General features: G+C 43.1%; 1 protein-coding gene across 8 annotated transcripts in view; it reads left to right on the top strand.

Annotated features, from left to right (window-relative positions):
* Window positions 1-965: 965 nt before the first annotated feature.
* The window catches only part of LOC131126530 (sodium channel and clathrin linker 1-like), a 37,123-nt gene continuing 16,762 nt past the window's right edge, over window positions 966-21,326 (top strand). For 4 of the 8 annotated variants that reach the window (XR_009129194.1, XR_009129189.1, XR_009129185.1 and 1 more), the window contains exons 1-11: window positions 8,316-9,543; window positions 10,446-10,493; window positions 11,204-11,309; window positions 11,478-11,600; window positions 15,805-15,870; window positions 17,405-17,475; window positions 18,286-18,376; window positions 19,133-19,200; window positions 19,316-19,487; window positions 19,994-20,092; window positions 21,120-21,191. Coding sequence is in view for 1 of the 8 variants with exons in the window: in XM_058069184.1 (XP_057925167.1) it covers window positions 10,465-10,493; window positions 11,204-11,309; window positions 11,478-11,600; window positions 15,805-15,870; window positions 17,405-17,475; window positions 18,286-18,376; window positions 19,133-19,200; window positions 19,316-19,487; window positions 19,994-20,092; window positions 21,120-21,191 (897 nt within the window). In the remaining 7 variants the exon portion in view is untranslated. Of the gene's footprint in view, window positions 1,161-1,296; window positions 1,370-1,474; window positions 1,778-1,836; window positions 1,942-2,009; window positions 2,126-4,681; window positions 4,791-4,874; window positions 5,024-6,870; window positions 8,157-8,228; window positions 9,544-10,445; window positions 10,494-11,203; window positions 11,310-11,477; window positions 14,594-15,804; window positions 15,871-17,404; window positions 17,476-18,285; window positions 18,377-19,132; window positions 19,201-19,315; window positions 19,488-19,993; window positions 20,093-21,119; window positions 21,192-21,326 lie in introns of those variants that run through there. The other 4 variants (XR_009129184.1, XR_009129182.1, XR_009129197.1 and 1 more) reach the window with 4 other exon arrangements.

Here is a 21,326-nt window from a genome sequence, read left to right as displayed (position 1 = left end):
TCATCAGACCAGAGAATTTGGTTTCTCGTGGTCTGAGAGTCATTCAGGTGCTTTTTGGCAAATTCCAGACGGGCTGCCATGTTCCTTTTACTAAGGAGTGGCTTTCGTCTGGCCACTCTACCATACAGGCCTGATTGGTGGATTGCTGCAGAGATGGTTGTCCTTCTGGAAGGCTCTCCTCTCTCCACAGAGGAACGCTGGAGCTCTGACAGAGTGACCATCGGGGCCTTGGTCACCTCCCTGACTAAGGCCCTTCTTCCCCGATCGCTCAGTTTAGAAGGCCGGCCAGCTCTAGGAAGAGTCCTGGTGGTTCCAAACATCTTCCATTTACGAATAATGGAGGCCACTGTGCTCATTGGGACCTTCAAAGCAGCAGAAATGTTTCTGTATCCTTCCCCAGATTTGTGCCTCAAGACAATCCTGTCTCGCAGGTCTACAGACAGTTCTTTTGACTTCATGCTTGGTGTTTGTGCTCTGACATGCACAGTCAACTGTGGGACCTTATATAGACAGGTGTGTGCCTTTCCAAATCATGTCCAATCAACTGAATTTACTGCAGGTGGACTCCAATTAAGCTTTAGAAAGATCTCAAGGATGATCAGTGGAAAAAAGATGCACCTGAGCTCAATTTTGAGCGTCATGGCAAAGGCTGTGAATACTTATGTAAATGTGATTTCTTAGTTTTCTATTTTTAATAAATTCAAAAAAAGTAAAAAAAAAAACTTTTTCACATTGTCATAATGGAGTATTTTGTGTAGAATTTTGAGGTAAGAGATTAAATTGATACAATTTGGTATGAGGCTGTAACATGACAAAATGTGGAAAAAGTGAAGCGCTGTGAATACTTTCCGGATGCACTGTATCTACGGAGTTGTTGGGATGATTACAGATAATGGCGCTATGAACTTAACTAGGAATGAGAAAATTCCGAGGCACCGCGAACGCGGCAGAGCTTTATGACGTAATATTCAAGCGACAAGATGGTGACGTCACTGGCGTCACGTTTAAGCGACGGAGAAGCGCTGACTTTAATAAATCAAAATTTGTGGCGGTCACAATCGGTTGGTTCGTTTTTATGTCCTGATGGCATTCGCCAACCTTTTTTCAAAGCTATCTGACGTCTGTGTGAAGCGTCCGAGTCAACCGCCTCGTACGTCCAGGTAGTTGTTGCTGCTGCTCTTTGATGTTATTGAAATTCCGTTTGAACAATCAATATCAACAATTAGTCAAATTAATATTCGCGAGGCTTAATTAATATTAAGTCTCGCGAATATTAATTTGACTAATATCATTCAGAAACGATACTGGCCTTGTTCAAAGCGGCAGGGGAAGAAAGAGGAATAGCGACCAACCCGGTCCCAATACAAAGGTATGAACTATGTTCAAACTCTGTCAATGGCAGTACACAAAACGTAAATTATGACTTGTATTGTATTTAGCACTGCATAATGTAGCCAATTGATTTATCTTTCAGAGGCAATATCAGCAGGCCCAGGGAACCAATAGTTACCTTGGTACATTTTCCCCAAATGGTGATTCCAAGGCTGTGAAAGTGCACCGTGACTATGAACATGCCAGCGGTGGATTCATAAAGCAGACGACGACATCTAAGAATGCTAAGAAGGTACATTACAGTGGCCAGCATTTTAAAACCAGACTGAATGGGAATGCACCCCAACAGGAAGTCCATCAGGAGGGTCAACGTCGAGGGAACAGGCATCAGACAAGAAACTCACGGAAACATGGCGGAGGCAGTAAAAACAGAAACCATACCCGGGTAAGCTTTCTTGATAGGATTTACAGGAGCTGTTGCATTATGCTCATTTCTCATCATAGGTGGTCAAAGTCCGACAGTTTACGCCGGAATTTAAAGGGCAGAATACTTTGGATTTTGACGGACAGATCATATGCAGACATTTCCTTTTTGGAAAGTGCATTAAGGTGGGTTATGAAATAAGGACGGCTGTCGAAAAAGAAGTGATTTTTTCCCCTCCTTCCCGGCGCTGCAGGGTGACAGCTGCCAAATGAAGCATGTAGAACCTGTCAACGATATCATCAAACAGCATTGCAAGTATTATGTGCAAGGATCCTGCATTCAAGGGAAGAGGTGTCCGTTCATGCACAATATCCTTTGCTTTTTATCAATCACATAGCCCGTAGGCTGTTCTCCCTGTGCATGCGGGGGTTTTCTCCGGGTACTCCGGTTTCCTCCCACATTTCAAAAACATGCTAGGTTAATTGGCCACTCCAAATTGTCCATAGGTATGAATGTGAGTGTGAATGGTTGTTTGTCTATATGTGCCCTGTGATTGGCTGGCCACCAGTCCAGGGTGTACCCCGCCTCTCGCCCCAAGACAGCTGGGATAGGCTCCAGCACCCCGCGTGAGGATAAGCGGTAGAAAATGAATGAATGAATGAATGAATGAATAGCCCGTAGGCATATTCTAAATATATGATTATCCAAGAAAAGTAAAAAAAAAAAAAAAAGTAACAGTTTTTGCGATAAGGATGAAATATTGAGGAGTAAAGTCAAAATATAAAAATAGCATCAAATTGAAAAAAGTCACAATACGGGAAAAACAAAACAAAGTTATAATATTACATTAATAAATTAGGAAGAAAGTGATAATATGAAAATGTTTATTATGATGAAGTCTAAATATTATAATAGTCATGATATTCACAGAAAAAATGTAATATATATTTGTAAAGTACAAACGGGGGGATAAAAAGTTCATAATATGCTGTGTCACTGATAACACAAAGCTGAGATGCAGTCTTTGTTCTTTTTTAATATTTAAAGAAAAAAACATCTACAGTCCCTGACAAAAATCTTGTCGCTTATCCAAGTTGTAGGAACAACAAATAATAACTTGACTTGTAGTTGCTCAACTGGAATCAGAAATGACTTATATGAAAGGCAAAGCCCTCTAGATTATGCTTTTTATATCAAAATAAAGTTTTGTACCATTCATTGAGTTTTATCATTTAATTAGGACATAAAGGTCAGATTTTGCTTGGACAAAAGTCTTGTCGCATACAAAAAAATGTAGAAATAATACATATACTTAATTTTGAATACACAAATATGCTACAATAACACCAGAACATAAAGTCATTGTACCTTGGAAAAAAGAATGAATATTGTGTATGGCTTCCATGAGCTTGGAGGACTGCATCCATACGTCTTGGCAATGACTCAAATAACTCATCTGGAATGGCCAAGAAAGCAGTCTTGCAGGACTCCCAGAGTTCATCAGGATTTTTCAGCTTCATCTTCCAAGCCTCCTCCTTCATCATGCTCAATAATGTTCATGTCTGGCGACTGGGCTGGCCAATCCTGGAGCACCTTGACCTTCTTGGCTTTCAGGAACTTGGATGTGGAGGCTGAAGTATGAGAAGGAGCGCCATCCTGCTGCAGAATTTGCCCTTTCTTGTGGTTTGGAATGTAATGGGCAGCGAGAATTTCTTGATATTTCAGGCTGTTGATGTTGCCATCCACTCTGCAGATCTGTCGCACACCCCCATACTGGATGTATCCCCAAACCATGATTTTTCCTCCACCAAACTTGACTGTTTTCTGGGTGAATCTTGGGTCCATGCGGGTTCCAACAGGTCTTCTGCAGTATTTGCGGCGATTGGGATGCAGTTCAATGGATGATTCATCAGAAAAATCAACCTTCTGCCACTTTTCCACTGTCCATCCTTTCTGCAAGCTGTGGGCCTTGGCAAATGCAACACGATTTTTTTGTTGTCTTCTGTTTAATGCTGGTTTCTTAGCACTAATTCGGCCATGGAGACCACCGCGTGAAAGAATTCGACAAACAGTTCTAGTAGATACAGGGGTTTCTGGTGACCAGTTCTCATGTAGCTCCGCTGCAGTTGAAAAAGGGCTGGCCCTGGACTGTCGAAGCAACAAACGGTCCTCTCGAACAGTTGTTTTACGGGGTCTGCCTGACCTGGGCTTGTCATGAACATCACCGGTTTCTTCAAATCTTTTTTTTTATCCTCTCCCCTTGACGTTTGGACACATTAAAGATGTCTGCCACCTCAGCAGCAGACCTGGTCTTCAGGCTCTTGATGATCAGCACTTTGGTCTGTGGTTGAATCTTTGGCATGTTGTCAGAGGCCAGGTTGCACTTCACATGAAGGTCTGGTGTGCCAGGGATCTTTTTATACACACCTGGGAATGTGTTCATTACAGTATTTGTCACAGGTGAAGCTCTAATCTGTGACTGGTTGAATCATTTAAAGATACGACAAGACTTTTGTCCTTGCAAAAACAGATGTTATGGGCTTTAACAAGCTGTGAACATCACTACACTCTTTGATGATTTCATTTTTCACCCAGTTATTAATGTGAAAGCCCTTGACATTAAAATGATCCATTTATTGAAACAATTGATTGATTAGAAATAAAGTTATATGCCATTTAAGTTACTATGTCCTTATGCGACAAGACTTTTGTCAGGGACTGTACATTGGTTTGTTTAAAAATGTAAACATGGCCCTACATCCTATTGATTTTTCAGTATGGAAACCGACATTTGCACACAAACATGCAAAATAATACTATTTTATACTCATGTCAAACCCACAAGGCATGCAGGGAAGTATACCCAGCAAGCCAAGGATAGGCCACCCGCTTCCATTCCAGTTGTATCCTTAATCAGTGTCCACAGTCCTTCCCTTGCAAATTTTTCCATCATAAAGGACGCTGTACCAGAGGAGAGGATTGTATGTTCTCACATGAGTCGCTTGATGACATTACGGCAAAATTGCTGGATGAGGTGAGTCACACGAGTTGATTTAGTTACAAATGTGGAATGTTTCTTTAGGAAATGACAAGGGGCTCCAATGTTTTTTTCCTCCAGGTAATAAAAGGAGACAACGAGCTTGTAAAAAAAGCTGAACCGAAGCCTTCGGTTCAGCCAGCCACGACCGATGAGCCGGACGGCACACAAGTTGTGGATCCAGCTGATGCTCCACGTCATGCTTCTGATCAATTAAAGCAGCCTTTCAGGTGTGTGTTTTAAGCTTATTGTAGAAATACAGTTGATCCCTGCTATTTGGGTTATGTGTTTTTCTCCCCAAATTCTCTTATCAAATGGAACATGAAAATGCAGTCACATTCTCCCGGCAGGTAATTCTCCAATAAATACTATTCTCAATCAAAATATTGATACAGCAAATATACTGACTCAATTCATGCTGTGTTGTGGTTGGCTTAGGTCGAGACCGTATTTTCTGGGCTGTAAGTCACAAAAGGCCAAAAATGCATAATTAGGTCGAAAAAACATACATAAGCCGCACTGGAGTATAAGTCGTATTTTTTGCGGGTAATTTATTTTCCAAACTACTTGACCAAAACAGACATTAACACACACACTGCACTAAATCAATATGCACATGTATATGCTGTACAACAGGGGTGCTCATTAAGTCGATCGCGATCTACCGGTCGATCACGGAGGTGGTACTGGTCGATCGCTGGTCGATCACGGCGTGACATTAAAAAAATATCATCCCAGCATCAATGCCGTCACTTGATTGATATACAGGGCAGCCATTCAGATGACAACTGAATGTTGCCCTTCGGGCGACCAATCAAATCAAACAACGTCTCTAAGTGCAGCAGAACTTACGATGTCAGCCTATCATCCATCCCCGTTACTTGATTGACATACAGGACAACCAGTCAGATGACAACTGAATTTTGACCTTTAGGTCACCGCTCATGCGTAAACAACGATGCAAAGTGCTAAGCTAGTCGGCAAATTGCGAGATTTTAAGCCCTCGCTAAAGTTTATGGTCACTAAAATGAGTGAAGGAGCTGGACCAAGTAAAAAGGCAAAAACATATCACTTCCATACGGAATGGGACGTGGACTTTTTTTTCACAATGTCTTTTTCGAAGTGCGTTTGCCTGGCTAACCTGGCTATCAGCAGCTACTGTCCGGACTATTCATCCCTGGCTGGTTCAATTCAGTGCAAGTCATCAAAGTAAACTCAGGTAATTACAAAAAATGTTCATAGTTAATTATGTGTGTTTTGCAATATTGGCTCATTTGGTTATGTAAGGTACATCAACATACATTGTACGTACAAATAATCCTCAATACATTTGAAAATAAATAGATGTTTTGCATTTTTGTAGTGGGTAGATCATTTTGACTCGGTCATTTTAAAAGTAGCTCGCATGCTGAAAAAGTGTGAGCACCCCTGCTGTACAACATCTCCTGCACAGCAGCACTTGATGGAGGTTTTTGCATTGAATTTTACTTGCTTTGCTATTACATTTTTGATATTTTTGCACTATTGTACTTGATATTTGTACCTTATTTTTTTATTTTATTTTACTATACTACTTTACATAGTTCCATTCCCGTATTTTCTTGAACCCTGCATGCCCCCGTGTTGTCCAAATCTGTAAGCTGCTGGATCTGTGAATTTCTCTTGGAGATGAACAAAGCGTCCGTTCGTCCATCCGTCGGTGTAAGATATGCTAACACAATGGTTATTCGGCTACACCAAAAATAAACATGAACAGACAAGGTGTCCAGTTTTTCATTTATAAGCCGCAGGAACAGCCAACCTATGAAAAAAAGTGTGACTTATAGTCCGGAAAATACGGTAAATATGCATATTTAAGCAAATTCTATGTCTTTTTCCCCCTAAATTAACAATTTTAAAGCATAAAATGGCTGAATAAAGTAAAATACATCTAGACCAGGAGGTGTTGGGCCTGGCGGACACGTAGCTGACGACATCTGGTTGGTCCAGGTTGCCTACTGGAAAATCTACCGGAATGACTCTGTGTAGACTTGGAGATATGTACAGGTCACAAATGTGTTCTGCTTTCAATCTTCAGGTTCAACTTCTATAACAGTGCAGAATCCAATGCTGGCAAGGAAGGGCTGGGTCCGACCGAGGATGCAACCCCCCCTGAGGAAGATGCTCAACCACATGCACCATCTTGTCTGCTTCCCAAGGCCCCTGTTGGTTATTCCGTGGAAGTGTTGCGAGGACCTCAGTTGTACAATCCATTGTCTAGTTCCATCCAAACTCCTCCAAGTCAAGATGGCTCTCCTCCTGATAGTAGCAGCAGCTCAGGAAATCTTGGCAACATTCCTTACGCCGTCGATTCTGTCCTCAGGGTGTCTACCCGACAGCACAACTCTGCTTTGCATCTTATGCCTCATGTCACGGGTGTGTTACCTGCCAAACACGGTGCCGACAAAGTGCGGGAAAAAACACTCAAACAGACGTTAGCTCGTCAGGAGGTTCGGTATGACAACCAGGAAACGGCTTCTTCTTGCAAAGCATTGCTTGCAGAATACATGACAGCATGTCCTAACACCACTCGTTGTCCAACTAATGTGGCATCCTCTGCAGACGGGGGTCAAAGTCCCAAATCCAGCAAGGATGTTTCTCAGAGCATCTTCTCAAGCCCGCCGACTGCCATATCAACACCGAACCCCCGCACACCATCAAGGCCACATCGATCACATCTCACAAATAATTCCCAAGCCTTAGTCCAGCCTTTCACTCCCTTCTGTCAGCAGTCAACTCGGTTAGAGGACAATGCTCCTTTCACTCCTTCCACTGAAGTCAAAGATTCTTTAAAGCAACAAAACACCCAGTCTGGGACACCGCTGGAATATTCTTCTGCAGGAATCACAGATTCTCTCGACTCCACACCCTCCAAAACACCATTTAAAAGCCTATTTGCCAACGACATCACCAGCACTTCAACAAAGCCCGTCAGCCCTCATGGCTTGCTTCAGTCGCATGTTCCCAGTGAAAGAACAACTTGTGCCGGGTCTCTTCGCAACCTTTTTGCAACCCCCCTAAGTGAGCTCACTGCTCCTCTGCCGCGTGTTGCACCTCAGCCGCACCATTCAATGAGTTCTTCCACTCCACAGGAGTCACGGCAGCCAGGTAGCAATGCCCCAATCTGGTCAGACAGTGCTCTGAGTCGCATCACAGAGATCCCGCAAGCGACCTCCCACAAAATCACTCCTACGGCAAACAAAGACTGTCGCTTACTAGACGTCATCGACGGGCCGATGCAAGGGGAGAGCAAATCAGAAACTCCTTGCAGCCCACGTGCATCTGCAACCCGTCAACAGTTGGGTATCCTGCCAGACCGCGTTGGTAAGAACACACCTGCTTATCTTATCAACACCAACGAGGACTCTGAAATGACGTGTCTTTTTCATGATGCAGATTCCTCAACAAAAGCCGCCTCCGGTTCAGTCCTGAAAACGCTCTTCCTGTCCCTCAGCCCCTTTACAAAAGATGGAAAGTAGCTGGATGGAATTCAAAGACTCTTTAATGGCAGTGGCTGTATGCAAGTGGGGGCCGCCCCGTAAGTGTCTGTAGTTATATGAGGAATATTAGAAATATTGCTTGAATGACTCATGTTTCAATTGGGGAAATCATTTACAGCAGGAGTTTCAAAAGTGTGGTTCGGGGGCCATCAGGGACGTCCTTTTTTTAATTGACCCTGTCCCCTGCAAAAACTGAAAAGTTGAAAACTGAGTTTTAGCTGTTTTTTTTCCCTACACTACTCACAATTTTGGGAGAAATTTCCAAATTTAAAATTTACAAGATAACAACAGCAACCCCACCACCACCGCACCTCCCCCCAATCATGTTTCTTTGCTGTTGTCCCATGAAAAGATTAAAACAATCTGCAGTGTACTCATTTATGTGACATACTGTGTGGAACCTAATAGAACTTTCCAAGGTAGGAAAGGAAAGACACTGTAGGCTGTGTGAACCTTTGGGTTGGCACTGCGGTTGCCAGGCAGCCTGCCATTGATTCCTAGCCAACAGCACCATCTCGTGGACAAGTCCTGCATGCGTGACTGTAGGGTTCGGCGATACTGCAAATGTTCGTAGATACAGGAAAATATTGCCATGTACTATAATGTATTCCCCTTTTAAGTAATGTCAAAATAACAATGTAAGACACATAACATAATCTACACTATACTGCCCTAGCGATGCTCGTGGTGACATTTCGACCCGCCGGCCCCGCCCAAAGGACCAGTTTGGCCACGTGCAGCGGTTTGACGCTCGCGTTGTTTGGCTTTAAACGCTATAAGCCAACGTGACTTCGTGGCGGCTACGTTTGCCGCCTCCACGATGACCGAATAAGTGTTGAGTCATTACGTTGGTTTGATGTATTTTTATCTGGGCAAATGTTCACGATGACCGAATAAGTGTTTAGTCATTACGTTGGTTTGATGTATATTTTATACCGGAGCAAATGTTGTATTTTATGCCTAAAGTTGGCGAGAGTAACGGCAGTAATAGTATATCACAGTAGTAATTATCTGCATTTTTTTGCGGGCACCTTTAAACTCGACGGAAGTTATCTTATTTCATTTCCCCCGCAGAGAATGTCGCCGTGAAGGTAAATAAGGGGGTAGTACCTCCTGCCGACAGGTTGCATGCCTGTCAAATCTCACATTTATCAAGCTGAAGGGGAATAACAGGGTCAAGTTTTACCGCTTCCTGTTTCTCACATACAAAGGTCAGATAAAAACAATTTTATCTACACACTTTCATTCATGCTTTGCGGTCACACTATTACAAATGGTCGCCAAGTAATTACATGTGTCAAACACAGGTTCCTTACAATTCTCGAACATCGACTAAAATCAGTGTTAAAACATCAGTGTTAACATTTTAGGAAATGATTGTGTTTTTATATGCTCTGGTTGTTACTACCGTACAGGCAGAAAAGACAAAACGAAAGACAATTCGGGGAAAATAAACACTTGGCCAGGAGGAACATTTGTTTTAAAGCAGTGTTTCTCAACCTTTTTTGAGTTCGGGACCCAATGACGAAGGCTGTGGTCATACCATAGAAGCGGGTTTGTCTACTACTGCGATACGTCAACGTCGCTGCCATATTGGATGGGTCAATGCTATGCTATAAATGAATACAAGTCAATGTACTGTAGCGACCCTGACGTAGTCATGTTGATATGTTGTGCTCTTGAGTGTCTGGCTGTTCCGGGTGACCGTGAATGCACCAAGTGTGAGGGGCGTGTTGTTGATGAGGAAGCACGGTTGAGTTGCTGGCTGTGGTTTTAGCTGCGTGATTACGGCCGACAGTATCCATTACTGTTGTGCAATAAAAAGCTTGTTATCGACCACAGTCGTGTCATTTCCATAGCGTCGGCAACGACGCTACAGTACTTTCACTAAGTGCTTTTCTACAAAGAAATGTAATTCTTCTCGTTTGGATATTCACAAACGCACTACTATACTTGGTGCCCCTTTCCCCAGAAATAGTCATATAATCAATCTTATTGAGATTTTAGAGCAACCCCCCAGCAATTTCGCTCGCAAAGTTACACAAACAACCGACAAAAAAATGAACAAAGAGTAATTCATATGTACAAGAACCTAATGAGCATCTATTTCCAGCTAATGACGGACGTCAAAGATGGAGCCTGATATCGAGGAAGATGAAAGGTGCTCTTATTATTACTGGAAAAAAAATCTACATTTGTGTTTAATGCTGTATGCTGTCCTATGAGTACAATCAGCATTTTTAAAATGAAAAATACATCGTCACAACTGCAGTGTATTACTATTATTCCACGACACTGATTGTTGCTGCATTGTTATGCAATCAAATGAAATACGCTGACAATAAGTTCAGTTGCATGTCCACCAGTGGTTGAAGACATAACCTAGCCATTGCTTGCACATTATTCTTGTCAAGAACGTAGAATGCAAAAAGAAAATGTGTATATGACCTAAATATGATTTGTAACATCATTAGAGCCTTCTTGACATGACATAACACCCCTATAGTCACCTTTACACTTCTTTTTGTCCCTTCTTTAGTACACATAACTAGAGAAAATAAGACATAATGTAGACACGCATGTTAGTATTAGGAGAGCTCCTAATATCTGTGGTAGATATTGTCTCATTAATGTAACATTACTTAATTTGCTTATTGATTAATTTAGTCCAAAATACGCTGAATATGCTGATTGTTTGACTACCAATAGATCATATTCCACCACAACAACATGATAATTAACATATTTTTGAAAAACTGAAGCGCAATGAGGTGAGGCATGACTTAGAATTTTGGTTGAGTAATCACCGTGGTCACCCTACATAACGATGTATCTTTTTGTTGTGGTTTGATGAACAAACGCTTTGAGCAGTGTCTACACGGAGCTGAGTGAGGACAAGCTGGAGCTCAGCTCAGAAGTGGAGGACGAAGACGCGCTCATTAAAAATTATGAAAGTCAAGTCCAGCTCTTCTTACAGGTCTGTACCGCTTGTTGGCTTGCCATGCAGGCGTTTCAAATGTGCATATGTACTGTATGTGAATTCATAAACTTAACACGTCACCTATAGCATGATTCAGTGCAATTGAACACCATTGCAGGTAAAACCACACACAAATACCTTTGCCTGTGCTTTGTATTGGAATAGGAGCGTTGGCGGGCGATGGAGATGTGGCCAATAGCAGTGCTAGAGGAGGACCAACTCAAGGATCTCTACCACAAAGTTTTCACCAATGGACAGAACCCAGACGCCATGACACAGAAGCTCAAGGTTTAATTTGACCTCTTTTCAACATACGTTCTTGCTTTTAATAACTCATCTTGTTATCTTCAGGCTGTGAGCATTTAAAAGCTCTAATAGGTCTGTTTTGTCTGCCTATAACATCAAGATTTAGTTTCTTAGTTTCAGATGAAAATGAAACCCCTTCTTGTTTGAATAATACAAATTCATTTTTTGTCTTCCTCTCAGACAAGGAGTAACTTGTTTTAAAATAAGACAAAAATTGTCAGACGAGGTGGAACCCCATCTAAAATCCTTGTTTGAAAATAAGAAACTTATTGGTCTTATTTTGTTTATTTTTCAGACAAGGTGAAAGTCCTGTCAAAAATAAGAAACTTATTTTTGTTTAATTTTGTCTTATTTGTCATATTCTTGTCTTATTTTCAGACAACGTTAAAACTCCATTTAAAATCTTAACTTTTGTAAACTTTAAAAAATATATATATATTTTTAAAAAAAATGTCGCCCCAATGGGGTAGAAGCCAGTGCCTCGCTGTGCCAGTCCCAAGCATGGATGAATCCAGAGGGTTGTGTCAGGAAGGGCATCTCACGTAAAAATGTTGCCAAACCAACAACACAACTTCCATATCGGATCGGTGGAGGCCGGGGTTAACAACAATCGCCATCGGTGCTGTTCACCTACAGGGTGCGGGTGGAAATGAGGTTACTGTTGGTCAAAGAAGGAGAGGAGAAAGATGTACCCGTAAGAAGAGAGAGAGGAGGATCACCAAGAACCTAGAACTGAAAGTAGGGACTTTGAATGTTGGAACCATGACAGGAAAAGGTAGAGAGTTGGTTGACATGATGCAGAGGAGGAAGGTAGACATGCTGTGTGTCCAGGAGACCAGTTGCAACGGTAGCAAGGCTAGAAGTTGAGGAGCAGGGTTCAACTTGTTCTATCATGGTGTAGATGGAAGAGGAATGGAGTTGGATGAGCTAGTTAAGAATGTCCTGGAGGTAAAAGAGTGTCAGATAGGTGATGAGTCTGAAGCTAGAAATTGAAGGTGTATTGTTCAGTGTTGTTAGTGGGTATGCCCCACCTCGATGAAGTGATGCAGAGCACCCCTAGAAGGGAAAAAATTGTCATTGGGGCAGACTTGAATGGACATTTTGGTGCAGGAAATAGAGATGATGAAGAGGCGATGGGCAGGTTTGGTATTCAGGAGAGGAACACAGAAGGACAGATGGTGGCGGACTTTGCCAGAAGGATGGAAATGGCAGAGGACCAAACGGTGGAAGCTGAAACAAGAGTGTTGTAGGATTTTCAGGCAGGAGTTGAGACAGGCTCTGGAGGGTCAGGAGGTGCTTCCAGATGACTGGACAACAGATGGGAAGGACGTGCAGCAGGTTAGGGTGATCAAGGATAGGAATGGAAGTGTACTGACAGATGCCAGTAGTGTGATGGGAAGACAGAAAGAGTATTTAAAAGAGTTGATGAATGAGGAAAACGAAAGAGAAGGAAGAGTAGAAGAAGTGTCTGCTGTGGACCAGGAAGTCGCAAAGATTGGTAAACAGGAAGTAGATCATTAAAGAGCATTGAAAAGGATGAAGAGTGGGAAGGCACTTGGTCCTGATGGTATACCTGTGGAGGTATGGAAGTGTCTAGGAGAGGGAGCAGTAGAGTTCCTGACTGGGTTGTTCAATAGGATCTTAGGTGGTGAGAAGATGCCTCAGGAATGGAGAAGTGTGTTGGTGCCCATCTTTAAGAACAAGGGTGATGTGCAGCGCTGTGGCAACTACAGAGGTATAAAACTAGTGGTGCTAGTGCTAGCTACCTGCTAGTGGTGCAGGGCATGTATGAGGACTGTAAGATGGTGGTAAGATGTGCTGGGGGTGTGACTGCATCAGAGATCAGCTAGGAGCCCCTTCTTGTTTGCTGTGGTGATGGACAGGCTGACAGATGAGCTTAGACAAGAATCTCCATGGACTATGATGTTTGCAGATGACATTGGGATTTGTAGTGAGAGCAGGGAACAGGTGGAGGAGATGCTAGAAGAGTGGAAAGGAAAGGAAAGGAATGAAGATTAGCCGCAGCAAGACAGAGTACATGTGTGTGAATGAGAGGGACCCAAGTGGAAGAGTGAGGTTACATGGAGAAGAGATACAGAAGGTGGAGAATTTGAAGTACCTGGGGTCAACAGTCCAGAACAATGGGGATTGTGAAAAGGAGGTGAAGAAGCGTGTGCAGACATGGAACGGGTGGAGAAAAGGGTCAGGCGTGATGTGATAGAAGAGTTTCAGCTAAAATGAAAGGAAAGGTATACAAAACTGTGGTGAGACCAGCCATGTTGTTTGGTCTAGAGACAGGAAGCAGAACTGGAAGTAGCAGAGATGAGGATGCTGAGGTTGTCATTGGGAGTGACCAGGATGGATAGGATCAAGAAGGGGTACATCAGAGGGACATTACATGTTAGAGGCCATGGAGATAAAGTCCTTTAGGCCAGACTGAGATGGTTGGGACATGTCCAGAGGGAAGATAGTGAATCGTCCATCTAAAAAAAAACTATAAAGAAACTTATATTTGTTTTTTTTTGTCTTATTTGTCATGTTTTTGTCCTATTTTCAGACAAGGGGAAACTCCATCTAAAAATTGTGTTTGAAAATAGCAAACTTATTTTTTTTAGTCTTATTTTTGTTTTTTTTCCAGACGCAATGAAACACCATCTAAAAATCTTGTTTGAAAATAAACATTATTTTAATTGCCTTATTTTTGTCTTATTTTCAGACATGTAAAAATCCCAACTAGAATGCTTGTTTGAAAATAAACCAATTTTTGTCGTATTTTCAAACAAAGTGAAAATCCATCCAAAAAAATGTTGGAGTTTGGAGAGAAATTTGTTTTGGTTTTCTTGTCAAACAAGGTAAAACCCCATCTAAAAGTATTTTTTCTTACTTTTCTCATATTTGTTTATTTTTTCAAGGTGAAACTACATCAAAAACTTAAAAAAGACAACCTATTTTTCTCTTCTTTGTCTTATTTTATATTATTTTCAGACAAAATGAAAAATTACAATTATAAATAAATAAATAAATAATTATCTTGAAATGAAACTTATCAGACAAGGTGAAACCCCCTTCTAAAATCATTGTTTGAAAATAACAGAAAGTTATTTGTCTTCTTTTTGTTTGTTTTTCCAGACAAGGTGAAAATTCATCTTGTTGAAAAATAGAAACTCGTTTTTGTTTTATTTTTGTCTAATTGAAAAATCTTGTTATATAAAAATATAAATATTAAATATTTGTTGTCTTATTTTTGTATTATTTTCAGACAAGGGGAAAACTCCACATTGTTCTGAATCCTTGTTTGAAAAAAAGAAACGTCTTTTTGTCTTATTGTCAAGCAGGGTGAAAGTCCATCTGAAAATCAAAAACTAAACATGTACATTGACCAGGACAAATGTAAAACCTTGTGCTGAACTATCTTGCTCCGCTTGTGCTAAATGGATGAAAAGGACTTAAGTTAAGTTTGTTTTAAGTCACCAGAACTTGTAACGTTGTAAGTGTCAGATCTGTCAGATGATAAAATGTACTCAATGGGTTTGGTGTCCACACAAGTAAATACGGTGCTCGTATTGCCGATGCCAATATTGATACTGCTAAAATAGATACAAAGTGGAAACCTCGGTTAGCGTATTCCCCGGTTGGTGTGTGTTTTGTTATTAACGTGAAATATTTACACCTCAATTTTGGCTAAATTCTTTGGTTAGCGTACAAAATGACACTTGTCGTGATGTTAATAATAGGCTGCATTGGTCCAACTGTGCTCTTGTTGTGTTGCAATTGATGTATGCTTGCTACTACATAGAAACAGGAAGCAGAAGTCACCCCTGTCATCCTTCGATGACGACATCAGTGGTTGACTCTGTCGTTCTTTGCTAGCTAACAAGCCACAAGTCTCCAAAATGTTGCCTAAAAAAAATTAACGGTGTATACGAGATGGATGAAAGGGAAAAGTGAACATTTAACGTTTAACATTTAACATTTAATGTTCTTTTTAGTTCACTTTTTGTCATTAGGTCTCCAAGCGTGAGGCAAAGAAAGGGAACATTTAACGTGACTGTTGCCAAAGCGTGATGTGGCAGTGAGATCAATACGGACACCACCTTTGGCTCCATTTTTGGTTATTTTGCAACCGCGGAGAAAGTTGAGACTAAAGAACCTACACGGTTCCAAAGATTTTCCTTTTCCTTCACAGGATCAGCTCATTCATTTCACAGAGCAGTCACGTAAACTCCGAGTGGCCAATCAGGAAGTGGAATTGGTAAGGACTATCTTGGTTATGTTACAGTTTACAGCCCAGCAGGGGCATGAACGTCACATCAATTTTGGGCCCTTGGTGATTGATATGTCACCACCTTACGAGGGTGACAGTCTCGGGTCTTCTTCCAAATAAGGTGCAGTCACATTACAGGGGACCTATTCTGATCTATATATGTTGTTAGAATGTTGTATTCTTGTGTTAAATAATGCCAAAGTTTCAGATAATGAGGTTTGCGCATTCAAGAGACCTGTGAAAGAAGTTTGGGATGGCTCTGAGCGCTTGCTTTCAGAGACCTGTGATGTCGCAAAGAGCTGGGCTTCCTTATATGGGCATGCGCTGTAGGCCAGTTTCCCATTGTTCGCTGTGGCTCCCAGGAAATCTTTCTACGAGGCAAGCTCAGGCAGGTGTGGTGAAGACAAAAACGTTATAATCCATCAACAGCTTTTCACACGGGATTGTTTTTATGAAATATCTGCCAAAGTGTTGCTGAAGCCAGAAGAGTTTGCTCATGCCCGGAAAGACGTATTAATGTCGGGCACACTATGCCTACACTCAGTAAACATGGACACTCCAAAACGCTTCTCAATTGGCTCTCCAAAGGCTTTATTCAGTTATTATCAACTCCAGTTGTCCGGAAGTACGGTACTTAAGAGCACTTGACCAATCACAGCGGAGTGGGCGTGCTCAGAGGTGGAATAAAAACAAACTTTTGGAAATACTGCAGGAATAGGTGCAGATTCTGGGAGATCTAGAACGTTTTCTGTGAGCATTGTGGTGGTCTCATTATGGACACATATGCCTGTCTCTCCCTCTTTTGCAACACCCCTTCCAGTGTACGTACAACTACAGGGATAAAAGTAAGGAATTGTTCTTGTTTTCATGCCTGTTTGATTTAATTCTTGTTTTTTCATCTTTTGATGACTCTTTTAGAGTCCGACTTAGAGTCGGGAGTTCCGACTTAGACTACCTTTTTGAGCCTGTGTAAATGATAGAAAATGTGAAACGTAAACATGTGGCACAGGTAGGTCCCTCCTCTCAGAGATTATGATATATATTATGATATATGTACCCCCCATGTGCCCCAACCCAAAGTGCCAGTTTGGAAAAGATCTTATTCTTTATTTTTCTTAAGAAATCATGACAGGCCTAAAATGAAAATGTAAACTCCTGACTGCAAATGTAAGGTTTACAGCATCGTCGGTCAGTGCACCCAATGTAAGGTTTACAGCATCGTCGGTCAGTGCACCCAATGTAAGGTTTACAGCATTGTCGGTCAGTGCACCCAATGTAAGGTTTACAGCATCGTCGGTCAGTGCACCCAATGTAAGGTTTACAGCATCGTCGGTCAGTGCACCCAATGTAAGGTTTACAGCATCGTCGGTCAGTGCACCCAATGTAAGGTTTACAGCTTCGTCGGTCAGTGCACCCAATGTAAGGTTTACAGCATCGTCGGTCAGTGAGTCATTTTCGAGTTCAACTGGTTGGAATGATAGCATGTGTAGAATATGGTTCTATGTGTTTATTTTCCACACAGAGTAACAAGCACCTTTTAAAGACGGTGACAGAGCAGCAAGAAAAGATAGAGGAGCTACACACAGAGCTCAGGTAACTAAATACTACCAAAATGTTCTTTTTAGTTCACTTTCTCTTGAGGTCTCCAAGCGTGAGGCAGGCTCCTCAAATGGCAATGTGTCAAAGAAAGGGAAAGTGAAAGGTAAAGTGAAAGGAAGACACTGGCCAGATGTTTGGTGTTGATGTTTGAACACCACCACCATCACAAAAGAATGAAGAAGACGTATTTAAACATGGCAAAGGATCTGCTGCTGTGAAATGGACAGTGATAAGTGAGCAGTGTGGTGGTCTCATTATTGAGATGCCCCCCAAGATGTGGTCTGGGGGCCATTGATGGCCTCGTTGTTTTTTATATTGGCCTGCGGCACATTCTGAAAGATGTTTTAAAAATGGAAAAAATTGAAAATGAATTCAAAATATGAGCAAATAGTTGTAATCTGACAATTTTATGAGATTAGGGTATAAAGTCAGAATATTATGAAAAAAAAGTTGAAATAGTTGTAATTTTCTGAGATTAAACTTGTCATATTATGACAGAAAAAAATGTAGTAGCAAAAAACCCGAGACACACTTTTCTCTTGAACTATATATAGTGTAACTTCTTAGCACATACTTTATAAAATATTAATGACCCTTTCATTTTTGACTATCTGGCCCCCGCTGGCAAAAGTTTGGACAAACACGATTTAGGTATGAGTTCCGACTTACAGTAAAGTGGGACTGACATTGGCGTCGTAGAAACGGAACCCGTTCGTAGGCGGAGGACCACCAGTTGAGCAGGTGTTGTATGATTGTATACCGACTGACAGGAAGCCGTGCTAAGGTGTTGTCCGTGTGTCACAGAAAGACGAGCGATGACCTGAGAACCACCACAGCCAAAACGGGTGACCTGACCCAACAACTCCAAGGTGTTGAGCATCAGCAACAGAGACAGGTCAGGGAGGAAATACATTCTGTGGACTCTACTCGCCTCATTTGGAGGGATCTTATTCAACGTGGAATTGCTATGTTGTATGAACACGTGTAACAGACTGGTTAGACCACTCCAGGATCTTAATCTGATACGCGCTCATGGTCTTGTAGTCCATTCCAGTTTTAAGAAGGCATTTGGTCTTGTTGATGCTCATTCCAGTCTTGTGAAGTTCTACAATCTAGTTGTTGGTGTTTTAGTCTGTGTCAGTCTTGTGCCGGTCTACAGTCTTGATGGTCTTGTAGAGCATTCTAATTTTGTACATGTCTACAGCTTAGTCCATTCCAGTGTTGAGCAGGTCTATAGTCTTGTTGATGGCTTTCAATCTTGTGAAGGTCTACAATCTTTCAGATGGTCTTCTAGTTCATTCCAGTCTTCCAGTGAAGTTTTACGGCTCTGTTGATGGCTTTGTAGACCATTCCAGTCTTGCGCAAGTCTACGGTCTTATTGTTGGTGTTGTAGGTCCATTCCAGTCTTGTGCAGGTCTACGTTTTTGTCCCTGAGATTTTCCTTTGTTAACACTTTGGTCTCGCCCATGGCGACGTGAATGATTGTGTGTTGTGTCTTTTGAGCTAACTTGGGTTACTCCTTGGTCTGTAGTCTGTGGTCTTATATCCCTCAATCAAATCCAAGTTAGAACGTATGTCTTTGTACGGGTAAACATTCAAATGTGTCTTGTTCGGTATGTTGTTCTGCTGTGAAGATCGTGTGTGTGTTTAGGAGGAAGATGTGGGAGAGACTCAGCAACTCCAATCGCTTCAGTGGATTTCTGGCCAACGAGAGGAAAAGTGAGCATGTGACTGCTGATTCACCTGCAACGTCAACCTCTGGGCTCCTCACTCCTGAAGTATACTCATTTATTGGTGATTATCGAGTTTGACCCATGTGTTTTTACCGGCTTAGACCAAAGGCTTGCCCGGAAACTGCTTGTGAGGAGCAACATCAGTGGGAGAAAACAGTCCGGGCCCTCCAGGCTCGATGTTCTGTCCTGGAGCAGGAGAGGTATGAGATCCTGACGAAAGTCCATGAGCGTATGCAAATGGCCGACGCCATCGCGCTGCAGGATGTGGCTAAGGTCTGTCTTTGATTTTGTTTGTTTTGCTTGCAATTACTTACAATTACTTGCAGTTGTATACAGTGTACCCCCCCCCACGTTTTCCGTTGCAGCATTCACGGTTCAGCAAATCCACAAAGTTTTGGCTACATCGTGATGCCGATACCACATGTTTGTGGATCATCTTACATTGTCATTCATTCATGGAGAGTTTCTATTTTTATAAATATGTTTCATAAATGTGTCAGGCATACTTAGAGATTCAACCTGGAGTGCGTTCTGAATGAACAGTGGCAATTGAAGAGAGACTGGGAGGGTTCCAATAATGACAACAGCCACTTTGATAGCAAATGTTGATCTAAAATCGAAGGAGAATGCCATTGTCAAGCAAGCGGGGGCTTTGGAGTATGGGCTCTTTATAAGAGCTATCATTTACTGGCGGTTTTTTGACTTTACCTCCTGCAAAGACTGTATACTGGTTCAGGTTTTATTATCCTTGAGCTCCGCTTTTGCCTCTTATCTTTCAGACTGTTGGGAGACAGAAGCCGAAGGTAGGCGATTTGGAAAACAAAGATAAGGCCATCCAGCAGCTGATCCAGGAAGCTGCGATGCGCACCAGGAGGGAGGTACTTTCTTTCGTATGTGGTTCTTCAAGGACAGCACGGTGGCCGCGTGGTTAGCACGGTGGCCGCGTGGTTAGCACGGTGGCCGCGTGGTTAGCACGGTGGCCGCGTGGTTAGCACGGTGGCCGCGTGGTTAGCACGGTCGACGCGTGGTTAGCACGGTCGACGCGTGGTTAGCACGGTGGCCGCGTGGTTAGCACGGTGGCCGCGTGGTTAGCACGGTCGACGCGTGGTTAGCACGGTCGACGCGTGGTTAGCACGGTCGACGCGTGGTTAGCACGGTGGCCGCGTGGTTAGCACGGTCGACGCGTGGTTAGCACGGTCGACGCGTGGTTAGCACGGTGGCCGCGTGGTTAGCACGGTGGCCGCGTGGTTAGCACGGTGGCCGCGTGGTTAGCACGGTCGACGCGTGGTTAGCACGGTCGACGCGTGGTTAGCACGGTGGCCGCGTGGTTAGCACGGTGGCCGCGTGGTTAGCACGGTGGCCGCGTGGTTAGCACGGTCGACGCGTGGTTAGCACGGTGGGCGCGTGGTTAGCACGGTGGGCGTGTGGTTAGCACGGTGGGCGCGTGGTTAGCACGGTGGCCGCGTGGTTAGCGCGGTCGACGCGTGGTTAGCGCGGTGGCCGCCTGGTTAGCGCGGTCGACGCCTGGTTAGTGCGGTGGCCGCGCGGTTAGCGCGGTGGATGCGCGGTGGACGCGCGGTTAGCGCGGTGGACGCGCGGTTAGCGCGGTTAGCGCGCTGGACGCGCGGTGGACGCGCGGTTAGCGCGCTGGCTGCGCAGTTAGCGCGGTTAGCACGTCTGCCTCACCACCTCACACACAATGTGTGTGTTGGTGTGGGTATGCCATCATCATGCCACACTGTTCGGTACCTGCCTCGGTTCTGGTCATGGTTTGGTTCATTTTCAGGCAGTAAGTCAAACAGCAAGTCGATTCCAGTGTTGAGCATCCATTGCCTTTGAGTGGAAGAGACAGCTCACCGGTGAACAACCGTCTGACTGTCTGACTGTGTCTTGCCTATTCCACAGGTAGATAACGTACGTGAGCAGTGCAACGTTGAAATCCATCGACTAGCAGAGGAGCTGTCCCATATGCATATGGTAAAAATCCACCCCCTCCATCAGGGGTTCTCTACTTTGGCTGCAGGACCCACCGTCACCCCTCCATGACAAGTGGTGACTCAAAGTGCGGGAGGTTTTCAACTCATACTTCTCATATAGATTCTATTTTAAGGG

Source organism: Doryrhamphus excisus, chromosome 1, assembly GCF_030265055.1.
Source record: "Doryrhamphus excisus isolate RoL2022-K1 chromosome 1, RoL_Dexc_1.0, whole genome shotgun sequence".
In the NCBI taxonomy this organism is placed as follows: Eukaryota; Metazoa; Chordata; class Actinopteri; order Syngnathiformes; family Syngnathidae; genus Doryrhamphus; species Doryrhamphus excisus.
Note: the sequence above shows the minus strand (reverse complement) of the source record. Positions and strands in the feature narration are given on the sequence as shown.